The 16,275-nt window shown below is 40.1% G+C and overlaps 1 protein-coding gene across 3 annotated transcripts in view; it reads left to right on the top strand.

The window, feature by feature from the left end:
* Positions 1-16,275, top strand: part of CAPZB (capping actin protein of muscle Z-line subunit beta) — a 68,697-nt gene that overhangs the window by 25,244 nt on the left and 27,178 nt on the right. For all 3 annotated transcript variants that reach the window (XM_071767401.1, XM_071767398.1, XM_071767399.1), the window contains 2 exons: positions 2,238-2,327; positions 12,952-13,073. In XM_071767401.1, coding sequence (XP_071623502.1) covers positions 2,238-2,327; positions 12,952-13,073 — 212 coding nt within the window. The remainder of the gene's footprint in view (positions 1-2,237; positions 2,328-12,951; positions 13,074-16,275) is intronic.

The raw sequence follows: 16,275 nt of genomic DNA, 5'->3' as shown, positions 1-16,275 counted from the left end.
AAGAAAACTGAAGAGTCCTGCTGCTCAGCCTTGCTTTAACTGTTTGTATGTGCTTGGATATTTTTGTTTTTCCATTGCACACAGATGTGTATGTCAGCTGTGACTGAACTCCTTTAAAAATCCTCTGCCTTGAACAGTCTTGCCTATGTCTTTTTACAGCTGGTATTGAAGATGTTGTCACAAAATGGTCAGTCTGAGTCCTTGTGGTTAATCCATAAAACACTGCAAATGTGGATGCTACTTCATTCAGTGGAGTTTATTTCAAAATTGTTGCACTGTGAAACAATTATTCTGGGGTTGCAGCTTTAGTGGTGGTTTTTAACATCATCTTCCCTTAGGCTTTTTTGGCTATTAAACAATTCCATTTGGCAGAGGAGGATGGAGCACTTCCATAAGTGTTCCCACGATCCCAAAGTGAGGAGCATGACCTTGTGACCATGTGCCAGCTCTCCTTCCTTGACCTAAGAGATAGCAGGAGGTAAAGACAATACTTGGTAAGAAAGGATCCCCTGCCTGAGCCTGGCTGCTGGAGCTGGGCAGGCATAGGCCATCTAAATAGTATCTTTCTCTGGGGACTGAACAACTAGAAGCAAAAACTGAGTAATTTTCCCTTCTCCTGAGCTTCTAGTGAAGATAATTAGAAGTTGTGAAATTGTTGTCTGTCACTTCTGTGCTTTAATGTGGTGATAGGTGAGGGATCAATTTGGGGTGGTTTTCCAAGAGAAATAACTTCACTCCAGATTTGTTTCAGCCAAGGATTTGCTTGTCACGTTATTCAGAGAGTATGGGGAGGTTTCTGTACATGATTTGAATGCATCCTCCTTTGGTGACCACTGGTGACGGTCATGAAGCTCTGCTTTTGGTGTCAGTGCATCCTTCGTGTCAGGCTGAAGGCTCAGAGCTTCAGGAGGTTATTGCAGGTCTATGGGAGCTGATGCCTAGTTGTCTGTGGAGCTGGAATATTTTGCAAAGATTGTCCTATAACCTGAACTGGGTGCCAAATAAATATATCATCTCCCCAGACCAAGCTGTCTGACTTGCTGGCTGTAAAATATTTATCTTTTGATAAGGAGTGGGTAGTGCCCTTTAAGAACAGCTTTCATAATGGATGTGTACTGAGAGCTCCCTGCCTTTCTCATTGCCTGGGTATAGCTTAATTGCAGGAAACTTTGCTTCCTGTTTCCCCCTGACCTGGGGGCTGCTACTTGAATAATATGATCATGTAACTGCTTTAGTTCTAAAGCCTTTCTTAAATAAAACTTCTGTGGCTTGGCAGAACACAGGAGGGAGACATTAAAGCTAAGCTTGTTGTATATGGGTGGCTAGAAATCACAAATTAAAAAGGGAGGGGAAAGAGCACTGGAAACAAACAGACTGTGCTTCCCCTGCCTCCTGACCAAAGTAACTTGAGCAGATCTGGGATGCTGTTAGGCTTACAGGAAAGTGTCTCTTGGTACCTGCTTGCAAGAATGAGAGCAGAAGGTTATATCAGGAACATGGTTCAGCTCATCAGGTGTCTTTGGTAATCTCTGCATTTTTTGCAAAATGAATTTTAAAGGTGGTTTTGTGTCAGAAGTGAAACCAGCTGCACTAAATCCTGTTGGAGTTTGTTGCTGTGATTTCTCAACCTATCTGCAGTCCCTGATTTCTCAGATACAGGCAGCTTTTGGTGTGTGTTTTGTAGCAAGGAGATGATGGCTCATACTTTGTGTGCATGCTTCATTATGTTTTGTTTTTTTTTTTAAAATAAAGCTGAAGGAGGGAGGGAGCTCTGAGTGCTGGTTATCTCAAGCTGAATTGTGTCACAATACAATAGAGGAAGTGTTAAAACTGCTTCAGGAGAAGGAATTTTCAGTTCCTTAACCCAGATGAATGAGACTGCATGGAAAAACTGTGCATTAAACATTTGCAGAAACATAGGGAATGGATTTTGGTGAGGTAATTACTGGAGTCCTTTCCATCACCAGCATGGTGTTGATTGGCAGGTGACACCAGTTGAAACTGCTCTTAAAACCTGCTCTAGACTATGAATGTCCAATACCAAATCAATAATCCACCATCCAGTGGTACTGAACTTTCTCAATCTTGATTTGTATTAATACAAAATATGCTGCTGCTTAGGATTAGAACTGCATCTCTTATATCAGAGGTGTCAGCAAGCACTGGTATTGTTGTGTGTGTCAATGTCATATGTTTCCTGTACATACTGTGACAGAAGGATGCTCTTGTTTTTGCAGAGTGACCAGCAGCTGGATTGTGCCTTGGACTTGATGAGGCGTCTGCCTCCACAGCAGATAGAGAAGAATCTCAGTGACCTCATTGACTTGGTGAGTATTGGGTTCTCTAACCAAGTAATGGATGAGTCCTGGGTGGGACAAAGATCTGATACTGAGAATGTTCTGAAGTATCTCAGAGGTGTGGTGATTTGGCGAGGTTGAAGAATACAGCAATTGCCCAAACAATGTCAGGAATTTATGTGTCTGTTTTCAGCAAGCCAACAGGTACTGCTGTGTATGCACAGGAGAAAGGGTCACTAGTAGCTTTCTTGATGAAACTATCACCAGTTTGGAGGCTGCTGCTATGTTTAAAGTGTTAAAAATTACTTTTACTAGGCTGGTGCTTGTCCTTGTAGGTGTATCTTGTCTTCTAATAAACAGCAAATGTGCTGTGGCTCATGATTCAAAGACAGAACATTAGGATTTTGGAGAGCACCCAAATCTATTTATAAGTTATGCAATATCAGGTATTCTGCAGTCCAGTGACTAGCCAAAAAAGCCTTGGCCAGCCACCTTGTGCCCAAAACCTGTTTTCTACTTGCCCCTGAAATATTTTTCTTTCTGCAAATTGCTAGCGAAGAAAACTAACTTCTGAAGGATGTGTGTGCTCATTTCTAGTTGCACAGCATTTAGTTGCACATCCACTGGTGCACAGTTGGGCTGTAGTAGGCTAGCTTAGGTCAATGGTCCCTGGAAAAGTATGCAGCGGTTTCCTCTGGAGTAAGTATTACTGAATTATGGATTTAATATATGTAGAACCTACAATATGGGTGATTGGGAAAACTTATTTCTGCTGTCCAGTATAAATAAAATGGCTTGTTTGCTATCTAAGCTTCTAAATTTTGCAGACAGAGGACACTGAGGCTGGAACAGGGCTGTCAGATCTTTGGACTAAATCTTTCCTCTTATTTGCAGGGTGAGCTGTACCCCTTTTCTGTGGCAGGTCTGAATTTGAGTGATGCTGACAAACATTTTCTGGGAGACCCTAAAAATCAGCTATTTGAACCAATGCCCCTTTACTAAATCATTTATATTGTGTTCAAGGTGTTTGTGTGCAGAAAAGGAGCTGCTGAATAGGTAAAAATGTAGTTGAGGAGGCCTATTTGTAGGTGGTATTGAAGCTAGTGTTAGTACCTGGCTAAAAAGCTGTGGATGACTTAAATTTATCAAACTATTTAAATGTTGCTTCCAGTTACACAAGCCAAGGTACAGGTGGGCATGGAAAGAAATTGTTCCCTGCTGGAAGAGATTATTTCTCTTTCTTGAAATCATAGTGATTGGCTACATCTGTGCCACCAAAACTTTTGGCAACCTAAAGCATCATTTTTGTGGCTGTTGCTGGAGGTAGGATGCAGAATAACTGAATCATTGATATGTTCTGGTGTGACATGGTTGGGTTTCTGATGAAATTTGGAGGACTGAACACATGTCAGGGTTTGAGCAGCATCAAGGACCGTTCAAAACAAGGGGAGCTGTGGTAAGCTTGACTGTATAATTGGTATGAGTTGTTTTTTAACGACTCAGAAAATTGCTGGTTACCTCTGGATGTTGGAATTACTTTTGGATGGTGCTCATTAGTGCTCTACATGCTTTTCGTCAGCTACACACTCACTGGTCTTTTCATATTAAAAGCATAACATGAAACAGGCCAGTTTGAGTGATGCTTGTCAGAAGGGACGGTCTGTGTGATTCCCACACCAGTCACTGCAGTAGAGGTGAAAGAATTTGTTAAATCTCATAGGATTTCTGTTGTTGAGACATCTGTAGACCTCTTCTGAAGTCACTCTCAGACTGAGCTTCACAAGACTGCAGTCTGTGCTGTAGTCAGACAAGAGTAGTGTATGTACTGCCACCTTTAGCAGTTCCAAAAACATCATAAGCCTGGCCCAAGCAAGTACTTTTTTGACCTTTTTTTGCAAGTTTCATCCAAACCTTTACAGCTGACGTTTTTATTCTGTTTCCTGTACAGTTACCAGACAATAACCTCCTTCAAGTAAAAAGGTCAGACTCAGATGCATGATGAGCATGAGTAGGTTCATTAAATTTGGGACAGAAGTATAAAAAAATGGGCACCTTGACTTCTTTCTTTATGCTTGGTTTCCTTGCTTTGCTACTCTACCATCCTGGAGTAGACTTGAGGCAGAGGCCCCTGTAATTTTTCTTTTGGTGTCAAGTGTAGGTTATTATTGAAGTCTGCTTGCAGCTCAGCTTGCCATAGCTCTTCTGTAGAAATTGATCTCCAGACTGATTAGTGTAGCTACTGTTTTGATGCTTGCCCAAGATCCATCAAAAGGAGGTGAGTATGGCTTAGAAATGGTTTTGTAGGTAAAAAGCTTTGCAAAACTAATGCAGGGAGAAACTGACATCTCCTTCCTGGGCTATATTCCTACTGTGAAAGATAACTGCACTATGTTCCTTCCATGAGGTCCCTCAAAGCCATGCTCTGGTGGTACTTTTTAATGAAAAGAGCATATTGGTGTCAATAGGAGTAGGTAGAATGTATTGAGGACTGTACATTACTGCCCCCAAGTGTTGGGCTGACAAGGGAAAGGGTCCAAACTTGAACATGAAGTAAAAGGATGGGTGGAAGAAGAGAACTTTTGGGTCACTGGCCCTTGTCAGGCCAGACACTTTTCATTCATTAGTAAACCAGCTTGTGGTTTGCCCTTTTCCCACATCTGTTGCTGCGTTTTTCAGACTGCTGAGTCTTCAATTAGATTTCATTAGAGACCTTGTCAATCACAGGACTCCAGGAGTCCTGCCTGAAAGAAGCTGTGTGTGGTGCTGGTAATGTGCCTTGGCATGGAAAGCTCTGGTTGGAATCCAGTTAGTCATTGTTTGCAAGTAGATTGCTCCAGAGGCTGTCAAAATGTACAAGACTTTTAAATTTTTACAAAAAGAAAAAAGGAGTTTAGTGTAGACAACCTGACTTTTTTAGGACAACTGATTTAAATGAGAATAAATTTCCACAGAAGCTGACGCCTTATCTACCTGTTAGCCAAGTCTGTGGCAACTTCCATAAGAGGAGTGGTAAAGGTGATTGCACTGTTCCTGAATGGATTTGTCATGAGGATGTTCCAAGTGATAGGACTTGTAACATTAATACAGATTTGATTTGTGTAGAATAAATACTGCATCACCTCATTGCCTGACCCTGGCAGAAGTTGCTGCTGTTGATGTGTACTGTGCTTCTGATAGAAGTCAGGTGTGAGTGGCATCTGTTCTCATCACTTGCTGAAAGAAGAATATTTGGGGTATTTTCTGGATGGAAATGTTTGAGTATTAGTTAAGAGGGAGATTTTGTTTTGGCGGCTGGAAATCACACTGAGTGATGTGAAGTGGGGAAGCTGGTAGAGTATTGAAAGATCAGAACAATCTGAGAGTGTTGTCCTCTTGTTTCCTTTCTCTTCAGAAAAGTTGTGCAGTAAGTCAGTCCACTGGTAATTTTAGCTGTGTTCTTCCCCAGAGAAACCTCAAAGAAGGCAGCAGCTTTCAGGTAGTGCTGCTCGGAAGGCAGCAACAGAGGGTGTAGGTGAAGCCTCCAGAAACCTTCTGGGGTTTTTTGCAAGGCAGTTTCACTGCTGTGTCTTAGAGGCACATCTCTGAGAAGAGTGGAAGATGGAAGTTGGGTTTATTGTGTTCATGGGCCATGAGAAGCAAATGGAAGTTCTGTGACCAGATGGTATCTCTGCCTTTGACCTGAGTATTGAAGTTGGTGGTAGAAGTTACCTCAACCTTAGTAGAAGTTAAAGCAGATTCCTTTTGCAAGTACAAGTTGCCTGCTGAGTGTTTAATTTGGATGTTTGCCTGAGCATATATAATATATTAGATGTAAAATCTAGCTGACTCAGAAATTCAGATGGCTGCCATAAAGTGGGGACAGAGAATCATCCTTGCAAAACTGGCTCACAAAATGGGCACACAGACTCACCAGGGGAGTGCTCACAGCCGCAGCTTTCTTCCATTCTTTTCCCAGTGAGATTGATACTCATCTAATAGTCAATTTATTCCCAAAAGTGAAACCTTGAATCAAGTTATGCTGCCATGGAAGAATTAAAGCTAGAGTTCTTTATAGATACAGCAGTCAGTAACTTTACTAATGGTTTTTCAAGACTCTGTTTGCAATTAAAGATAGGGGAGTTGATCATCTTTACTTTCTCATCACAGGAGAATGCTTAAACCTTTTTGGTAGAAAATGTTACTTTTTGGAAAGTCCCAGAGTGATGTTAAAAAATGTATAAATATATTATCATTTATAAAATAAATTATTAGAAAATACTTGAACAGTGTTCAGGACCTTGCTTCATGTAGCTATTGAGCGTCCAAACAAGTCTCAGATTTGCCTGCATGCTTTTAGTAACTGAAGATATATGAAGCTAGAGAATTTTTCCCCAGGAAAACTGCATTGCTCGGGCTGCACAGACCATAAAGAACATGAGACTGGAGCTTTTTGTGTCTGGAGTCCAAGAGCCTGAGCAGTATGCTGTATCAAGGAGAAAGATAAAATAATTGAATGCAGGTGGCCAGCTGAACATCTAGTGAAGGTGGAAGATGTTTTAAAAAAAAAAAAAATTGGACCAAGTGAAAATTTACAAAGAAAAGAGTGGAAGCAGAAGTGCATTGCCAGCCTCATGGTCTCAAAGCTGAGTTTTTAACCTGCTGTTCTTCCTGGATTTGTTGACCTGTGTGATAGGCTTTAAGTGACCAGCAGCTAGACAGGTTTCTAATGCAAGGATTATTGGCTACAGAAAGGCGTGCTGGCTCTCTGAATAAATTTATGGCTGTTTAGAGCCAGTTTTCCATTTGGTGAGGGAATGTAAGCAGGAGCTTTTCCAGCTAGAAAAGATTACCTTTGGATATCTTGATGGTAATTGGAGATAGCAAGTAATAAATGTAAATTGTTAATGTGATGCTTGGCATAGAGCTAGCAACTCCACTTACTTGCATGAGACTGTAGAAGTGAATTTCACTTCTGGCTGAAGTCTGCCTTTTTTATTTTTTTCCTTCCAGGTTCCTGCCACCACACTACTCGTATTAGAGACCATTAAAATGCATGTTTAAATAACTTTTTAAAGTGTGTCAGTCACTCAATGAGTTTGAATCCTGATTAGAAATAGATCTCTAACCTCTTTTCAAGATGATGGGGAGAAGTTACAATGTAGAAACATGGCTGGAGACACCATGCCTCTGCATATGCCTTAACTGTTGCTAGATATCTTCAGCACCAGCTGGACTCTTGACACAAATGGTGGAGACTTCCCAAGATATTGATATGCTGTGCTGGCTCATGGGACTTGTGACTGGTAATGAGATACAGAAGCCTTCACCTGCAGGTCACTAGTCAAAGTCTAGGGCCTCTGTTGTGCCTGCCAGATGGCTAGCTTTTGTTTCTCTGGAAGCTACAGACTGCTGAATGGAGAAGCAGCCCCATTTTATCCAGTAGATCAGAGAAAAATGCCAAGGAGCCTGTTTTAAGGATGTTAGTCACCTTTCAGAGTATTTTAAATGTAGTTCCTCCAGCTGAACTGAAAAAAATCTGTAATTAACATAATTGCTAACTATTAACATTTGTTTTTCTCCAGAAAAGCTGATTTGGTTTCATTTTATTTCTGCTAATTTTTGTAGTACTGGAATTTCAGTGCAGATACTGGAATAAAGCCAATCCATTTCCAGTATTAATTACATCTGGTTTTGAGCGCAAAAGTCCATTTAAGTGTCATTTCATAAACAAAGCTTGACAAATGTGTGGCTCGTGGACATCTGATGGATCAAATTAAGGTTTAGCAATGTGTGGATTTGTGGGAGTGGCTTTACTAGTGGTTTAAGGCCCAAGATGAGTGGAGCCAGGCTTCCCTCTTGAGTTTCCACAACATCCGTTGTGCAGTGTCTGTGTTCTGCAGGAACAGGAAATTCTGAGGCTGTGGAATGGCTCAGAAAAATTTTAATAATATTTTATTAGATGCTGGCTCAGAGTGGAGGAATCCAGGCTAAATGGGGGAGTCATTTGCCAAAATGGTTATTTTGCAAGAGTGCTGGTAACTTGTGTGGGCTCTTCTTTGCATTTGTGTTTTGTTCCTTCTGTAATGATGTAAGTGGCCTTAAAACAGAAAAATCAAGCCTTAAGAGCTTATGTGCAATTAAAGTAATTTATTTCCTGTTTGGATGTGGCTTTTAATTAAAAACTGCTTCAGTCACATGTGTATTCAGATACCTGCACATTATAGGCACAAATTCAAAAGATCTGGATGCTTTCTTTGCTAATCTTTTGTAGCTTGCTTCATCTTCCTTCTGATTCTTTAAGGAAAAATGTGTTTCATCCTGAATTTCACTATATTATCATAGTTTTCCAATGTATAAGGTTCCTGTGGAGATCAGTACATGCTGACCTCTGAATAAACATGGAAAAAGACTGTTCCCAAGTATCCAGCCTCACACTAATAATATTGCTGTTTCAGTTGTAAACATGATTCATTTCAGTCAAGACTTTAGAAAAAAAACCACCTTAGTGTACTGGAGTGGCAAATAAGCCAAAATATTAAATGCCTTGAATGTGTAAGGTGCAGAATTTGATGCAATTCAGCCAGCAGGATCAAAGCATGGATGTGGGGAGTGCATGTAAGACAAGAAGAGGTGAAGTACTGCTCTTGTTTCTCCTAAAATTTAAGATGCTTGTTTAATCATATTTTTAAAACATAATTCAGAAGCAATTGTTTAGTTGTTGATAAGTCCCTTTAACCAAAAACTGATGCAAGAAGAAATGGTGATTAGATTAGCTACTCCAAAAAGTGTACGGTTTCAACCTTGGCACAAGTGATTATTTGTCTTGATAGCAGAGCAGTTGACTTAATTAAAACACTGTCCACATACCTGGCTTTCTCTGATGGAGAATACTGTTACATAAGACAACAGAATCCTTGTTCAACACACAGGAGAGTATGCTGAACTCTCTTTTCACTTGGTTTTTCTTTTCTCTGTACTACACATTCATTGTATATCTCCTTGGAAAAAAAAACTCCCACAAACACAGTGCCGTGTTGCATGGTAAGTGCCTCTGAATGATGCTGCTGTTCAGTTCCAGGCTGAACAGCTGAGTCTGGACCCCCAGAGACTTGCCTTTTTTTTTATCTTTTCTAATTTACTTTAAGGGTGGTCTCCCTCTATGACCATACAGACAGCCACCATAATAGGTGATTGAGTGCTTATTTGTGGAAATATGGGTTCATTATGATCTAGAGTACTCTGGATCAGATTAAATTAATGATGGTCTTTAGCTAAAGATACAAGGTTAAGATAGTATTATACATTTAACCTTCCACTGCATAGAGTGGGAAAAAACTTGTGTCAAAATAAAGATGGGAGCACAGTCTTTGCTTACAAAATAATCTTCAGATCATCAATGTTTTCATCACAGTGACAATTATAGTGCAGTGTTGAATGGAACAGAATCACTCCTTTGGCATTTCAGTATTTGGCCTGGGGATGGGTTAATTCTTGCATATCTAAATTTAAGCTTAAGTTCCATATTTAGTAACTTGGAGGCACCTATGTGCATTTTGGCTTTCTAGTTAGCAAGAAACAAGCGGGTAAGAAAAGTTAACAGTGGAAATCCAGTTTCAGACTAAAAACTCAGAGGATCAGTTGGTTCCCTAAGCAGAGCTGTCTTTGGTATCATAAGATTTGAATGTTTTCTTGCTAAATATAAACTGTATTCTTCAGGAGTTGGAATGTTCCCAAAAGTCACTTCAGTGCTTTGGGAAGGTTCAATATTTGACATGGGGAAGAATTTAAGGAAAGAGACTTGCACAGTGAAAAGTATTTGCTCAGTGCTTGCACTGCAGCAGTTCTCTGAGCTGGCCTGTACCAAGACTGATAATAGCACATCTGAAAATGCAGATGAATCTAAAAAAAGCTGCAACTTACCTTCTTCAGATGACTACATTTGCCTTGTAAGCAGCTTTGTAATGTAGAGAGGAAGACCAGTATGTATAAATTCATTCTTAAAAAGGAAGTGCAGTAGCTGTTGAAAGCTGCTGTAATAAATGCTAGAAAAATTCTTCTTTTGGAGTCAGAAGGTGTTAAGGATTCCTTCCAGTCAATGTGAGATCATGCGTTCCCACAGAGCAATATGGAGGCAGCACACTGGGCGTGTGTTATTTTTAAAATAAAGTTAAATTTAAAGTTGCTTGTAGGGATTTTTGTAAGGTTCTTAAATTCAGATTTAGTAGGAGCATTTCTGCAGGGGGATTGACTCTGTCTTGAGTTTGGATCTTCTTTAGGAAATGCACTGTATGTATATTTGAGTTTGAAGGTTTGTCCAGCAAGAGCTCTGGTGCTCCCTCACCATGTCTACCATAGGGCTTTTCCCAAAGAAATTCAACAAAAACAGAGGCTGGGAAAAAAACTGCTTTTCTCCAAATGGTGTGTTTATCACTATTCCTCACTCTAAACACACGTCAGAGTGAGAAGTCTGTTCCTAGGCGCTTATCTCTCTGCTGCTGGGCAGCTGGCCATGGAGCAGCTGGGAAGAAGGAATATATTCATCTGATCTCTTAGGAGCAACATGGAGCAGAGCTCTTAATGATGGGGTGCTTTGGGTCCTGTTGGAGTGCATCTGAAATGGAAGCAATCCTCTCAAGTTGCTCTCTGCCCAAAGAGTCAGCCTAAAATGAATAGCTAATGGAGAAGCATAGGAAGAGACAAAGTGGAACCAAAAGGGGTCATGGACACAAATACATCACTTCTCTTAACTTGGGCCATGACACTGCTGATGGGTATCAACTCTGTGGAGTATGAGGTTCTCTGTTTTCAAAAGAAGTAAAGAATTTCTTAAAAACTGCTTGATTCCAGTCCACTTTTATTTACTCAGTGAATGTGAAATGGTTTGGATGATGCTTCAGCCAGATCTCCAATCATCAAATGATGAACACCAATGCGAAGCATCCACTTTCTTGCCCTGCTCTTTGATCTGGACTCTTCAGTTATCACTTGTTACCACGTTACAGTGTGTACAGACCAAAGAAAATAAACCTTAAACTAACATTTCAGCTATTCCAGCACTGTCAGTAACTTAACAAACCATTTATTGGTATTCCTCTTATTTATTGGATGTTTACATGGTGTGGGAGAGGTGTTGGGTCTCTTGCTAACCACATCTTATTTTGTACTTTGGCCTTTCTTGGTTTTTTAGTCTTTTGCAGTCATGTTGCTTTATATTTGTCCCTGCTTACTTTAACTTCATAGCCTCTGGTTTTAATTGGCTTGTACTTGGGATTAGGAATGTTTTTGTTTCATGGAGTTTGATCTCTTATGTCACATCTAGTGCATTAAAATAGTTTGTGCTTATGCTTTCAAGAGCTGCTGCCCTCCTAATTTATTTTTAATGCTGTAGGCTTCTTTCTTTTGAAATCACACCAACCAGTTGATTAAATCAGTGGCTTGAAGAAAGCACATATCTGTGTTTTCTTTAGTCCTCACTCCTTCCTTATTTCATTTCTTCTGAATTGTGAATTCACCACTTCATGATTGTTTTCCCCCTTAATTGCAATTTGTCTTCATGTGCTGAGCCAGGCTTTTGATCTCTACAATGTAGAATGAAATGCAGAGGAGATTTCACATTGCTTGTATTTTATCTTTTGTATTAGCATGTTGTCACCAATATATTCAAGAACTTACTAATTGTCCTATATTGTTGAGTTCCCAACTTTCTGTTGTGAAAGGGTGTTTTATTTGAGTCCCTTGCAGCACAGTCTGGAAGGCTTTTCCCAAGGGAAATGTGCAATACTGTAATTGTTTAATAAGAGCTCGAGGAGTGATGTGTTGATGGTCTCTCAGTTGGATCAGAGCACATTGCTGCTCGTGCTTGCAGGTGTCTACAGGGGAGATGGAGTTCCTGAAGAAAGCTGTTTGGATGGCCAAAACTTGCAGTATGGGAATTTCAATACTGGTAACAGGGCTGCCCTCAGCTCCAGAACAAGAGGAGATGGGATGGAATTGGCTTGATTTGCTTGTGCTTGTACTAGCTTCAGGCTGCAAAATGTTATCTTGTCTCCTTGCAGGACATCAAAGCCTCTCTGCCATGTTCAAAGCAGATCTCCTAGGCTTTCTCCACATTCAGTGCAGGGAGGCAGCTGGGATTATGGATCCACTCAAAGCTACCTGTGGAGGAAGTGGATTTGATCCGTGCACGCACACAGACACATGCGTGGCTTTGTTAGCCAACATGTTCATGTTTGGCCAGCTGCCTGGAAACTATTCTAAACTCTACCCAGAGTGGGAGCTTGTGAAAAATACACTCTAGCATATGGATGGCATATTCTTTTAGCACCTCCTTCATTTCCACTCCATTATAAATATTTATCTTTATTCATTGGTCCTCAACAATCACTTTACTGGCTATCTTTGGCAAGAAGCTAACATTGAGAATGTATATATTTAAGTGTTCTCGACCACACTGGTGGTTAGGTAATTAAATCTGAAATTATTGAAGGTGGGAATGTAACACTGTGTTGTAACTTAAGTGCAGCTTGCTTTTTTTATTTTTATTTTTAAAGGCTTTCTGGCTTTAGAACAGATGTTGGCTCTTAATAAAGCTCTTCTTAGGGATGCCAGTCTCTTTTTTTAACCTTAATGTGTAACCCTCTCTCCCCTCCCTGTTGTTTTTTTTCCAAACCATCAGGTCCCAAGCCTCTGTGAAGATCTCCTCTCCTCTGTTGATCAGCCGTTGAAGATTGCACGAGATAAGGTGGTAGGAAAGGACTATCTATTGTGTGACTACAACAGAGATGGAGACTCATACAGGTGAGTTCAGCTCCAAAGGAAGGAACTTACCGGTTTACTTTGCAAATGAAAACAAAATACAAGTATTGCTGTCCTTTTCCCCTCTTATTCTTAGCCAAAAAAAAGAAATGTTGCAATGTTAAACTTGGAGATGAAGCTGGGGCTGTTTCAAATACTCTTCTCCTGAGTAAGATGTTGGCTATGGAAGTTGTTCTTAGTATTTCCTTATTGTGAAAGGACAAACATCTTCATCTCCAGACCAGTGTGGAGTGCTTCAGTGCCAAATAACGTGGTTGTATGGCTGCTGATCTGATGGCATTTGCAAGGCAGGGCCCCCCTCTCTGTCTCCAGAGCAAGTTTTATCCTAGAAACCTCAGTGTTTTTGCCTCTTTGCTTTCCTGTGATTTGCAGTCATTCGTTGAAGCCTAAAATGAGATATTGTTCTCTTGTTAAAGGATTGCCTAACACATTTCTCCTTTCTGTAGTATAGTTATATCATAGCAAATTAAAGCCAGCCAGATCTCTAGAAGAAAGCACTGTAATGGCCTTGGCATGTACTTAAACCATCTATTGTTGCAAAGTTGTAAAATCTTTGGAGCGGATAATAACAGAACAGAGATGATGCAAGCAGTCAGTTGAAACAAAATGATCTGCTTCTCCAGAACAGGGTAGACTTGCCAGCTGGGGAAGGCTCTTTCACTCACTTTTTGCAAGGGATTGAGTCTGACTTTGGACGTTCTATGTCATTAATTCTCTATGAACATCCTGGCCCAAAGAAAATTAATACCCCTCTACTAAAATAGCTCATTTATTCTGAGGACTGTAAACAAAACTGGTGAAAATACTGGAATGATACAAGCTGTATGTAAATATAATGAGTGTTGAAGAAAGGGCTGTGATACTGGAATGATATGAGGAGTTTTCAGTGTTTTGGCTGCCCTGTTGAAGGTTGTCTGTCTTCTAATGTTTTTATTTTATACCTTAGGATGATCACAGTTTGAGGTTCTCCCTCTCCCCCCTTTTTGGCATTGCCTGCCTTTTCTTAATGTCTGGTGACAGTGGCATAGTTCCAAATATTTTTTTGAGAATCACAAAGCTTATAGTCCAGAAACCTTCATGAATATTGTATCACCTAGATTTTATTCTTTTCTTCTTAATGAAGGGTGCTAGGCTGTGAAGTAATGACCACTATTCATCTTCTGTCCTGGGATAACAGTTCAGCCACCCTTTTTCTGGTTAGGATGATGGGGGTCACAACTCTGGCTCTCATTGCAGCTTCAGTGTAATAGCTTGCACTTTTAGTGCTAACAATTCAAAATTATCTACAGTTGGAATCTAGCTTTGCTTTGTGCAGATTCAAAGGAGTGTTTTACATTCATCTGGCCAGACTATTTCATTAATTCTATTTTAAAGTAGAATTCCATAAAATATTTTATTAATTTTTTCTTTGGCTCAGGCCATCATTGCAGGAGCAAGTAAGCTTATAAGGATTTTAGATTAATTGGTTTCAATTGCTTTGAGTTGCAGGAAAGCAACCTACCTACACTGTCTGGAGATGATTTACATGGAGAACATGCTGAAATTCATTTTGTCCTAGAAACAAGAGGAGGAGGCTAATAAAGGATGCAAAGTTTGCCAGTGCATCTAGATTGTGGCTGAGTGTAAATCTTAATGAGTTGGGTTTTGTTTGGGTTTTTGTATAAATTATTATTACCTGCTGCAGTGGGCCAAGAAATAAGGTTTCTAGGATGAAGTGTTCATTCACATTCTTTAGGCTGCTAGTCTAACTTGGAAAATTTGTTCAACCTTCTACAAATGAGCCTGGTGCCTCTTAAAAGCATTTGTGCCTTAAACTTGTGGTCCAAGTTGGTCATATCTATGTTAGCAGCTGCATGCCTTTAAATTGTGCTAAAATAGTATCTAGAATAGAATTTTGTAAATTCTGCCCTCTGCAAGATGTGTTCGTGCTGCTGCATCCTCTCTGGCAGATGCAAGAGAAGGGATTAGATCCACTTATTGGTTTTTCAAGAGTTACTGAAGTTGTGATGTGTTTTTTGCAGTCCTCTTGCATCTTATTTAGGCTGTTGATATGAGCATCTATCAGCAGGGGCACAGGAAACTTGAACAGGCACTTGTTAAACACTATGGTGACATGCTGCAGTAACTAATAACACCTGCATCCCCTCCGTATTTAATTAATGCATGTGACAGTCCTTTCTTTAAGGTTAGTTTCATGCTTGCCCATGAAACGAGCTCACTCTTTCTGAAAAGATACTTAAATAGTTCCAAGGAAGGAGGAGGACTTAAGGTTTTTTAAACACTTGGAAATTTTCAGGACTTAAGTAATGGGGTTTCAGGAAAGATATTTCATTTGTTTGTGTGGAATAGGCATAACGTATTAATTGCTGGCATTAAAGAATGCTGTTCTTTAAGGCTTTTGATTCCAGCCTTCTGGACTGAAGTGATTGTTCCTTCTGGAACTGATTGGTCTCAGCCCTGTTTGGTGAAGTAAATTCTTTCCTTGAGCACAAAGCAGGAGCCTTTGAAAACCAAGTGACACTAACATGTGCATGTGTTAATCCCATTCTGTGCTTGTGTTCAGACACTGTTATTCATACCTCATAAAGTCTCAAGTTGTTACTGGGAAGTGGTTCTTACACTAATTTAATCAATTAGGCCAAAATCTAGGAAGAGTTTACTGTGCTTTTAAAAGCTTTTGATATTTCCACCAAGATTTTTCAGAACAGCAGGCTTGATTTAGGGAGTCCCAAGCAACACTGTCCCTGCCTGCAACATGCTGCACCCCAATTACTGCACACTTCAAACTACACACGAGTTTTCTGCTGCTTGGAGAGGTTGCTAATTGCATTTCTTATAATACTAATCCAAAGATTTCAAAGCATTCTACAGACAGCTGAGCCTTGTGCTACTTCAACAGGAAAGGTGGGGCTGGGTTCTCAGACTTTCTCACTGGGAATCAAGTTTTATTGGGGTGGGTTTTTGTGTGGTTTTGCATTTTGACTGGAAATTAGCTTTGAAAAAAAGCTGCTGGGGGATGTTTGGCCATTCAGGTGATAACTCCACCAGTTTTGTGGAGAAGATCCTCATTTTTTGTGAAAATCCACAGTTGCCTTCTTTGTCATATTAAGACAGGTTTCATTTTCTCTGTGTCAAACAGACCAGAAGGTAGATTTTTGGAGTCTCTTTTGGATCTTCATATATA

The sequence above is a fragment of the Heliangelus exortis genome, chromosome 23 (genome assembly GCF_036169615.1).
Source record: "Heliangelus exortis chromosome 23, bHelExo1.hap1, whole genome shotgun sequence".
In the NCBI taxonomy this organism is placed as follows: Eukaryota; Metazoa; Chordata; class Aves; order Apodiformes; family Trochilidae; genus Heliangelus; species Heliangelus exortis.
The sequence above is the reverse complement of the archived record's forward strand: the minus strand, read 5'-3'. Positions and strand labels throughout refer to the sequence as shown.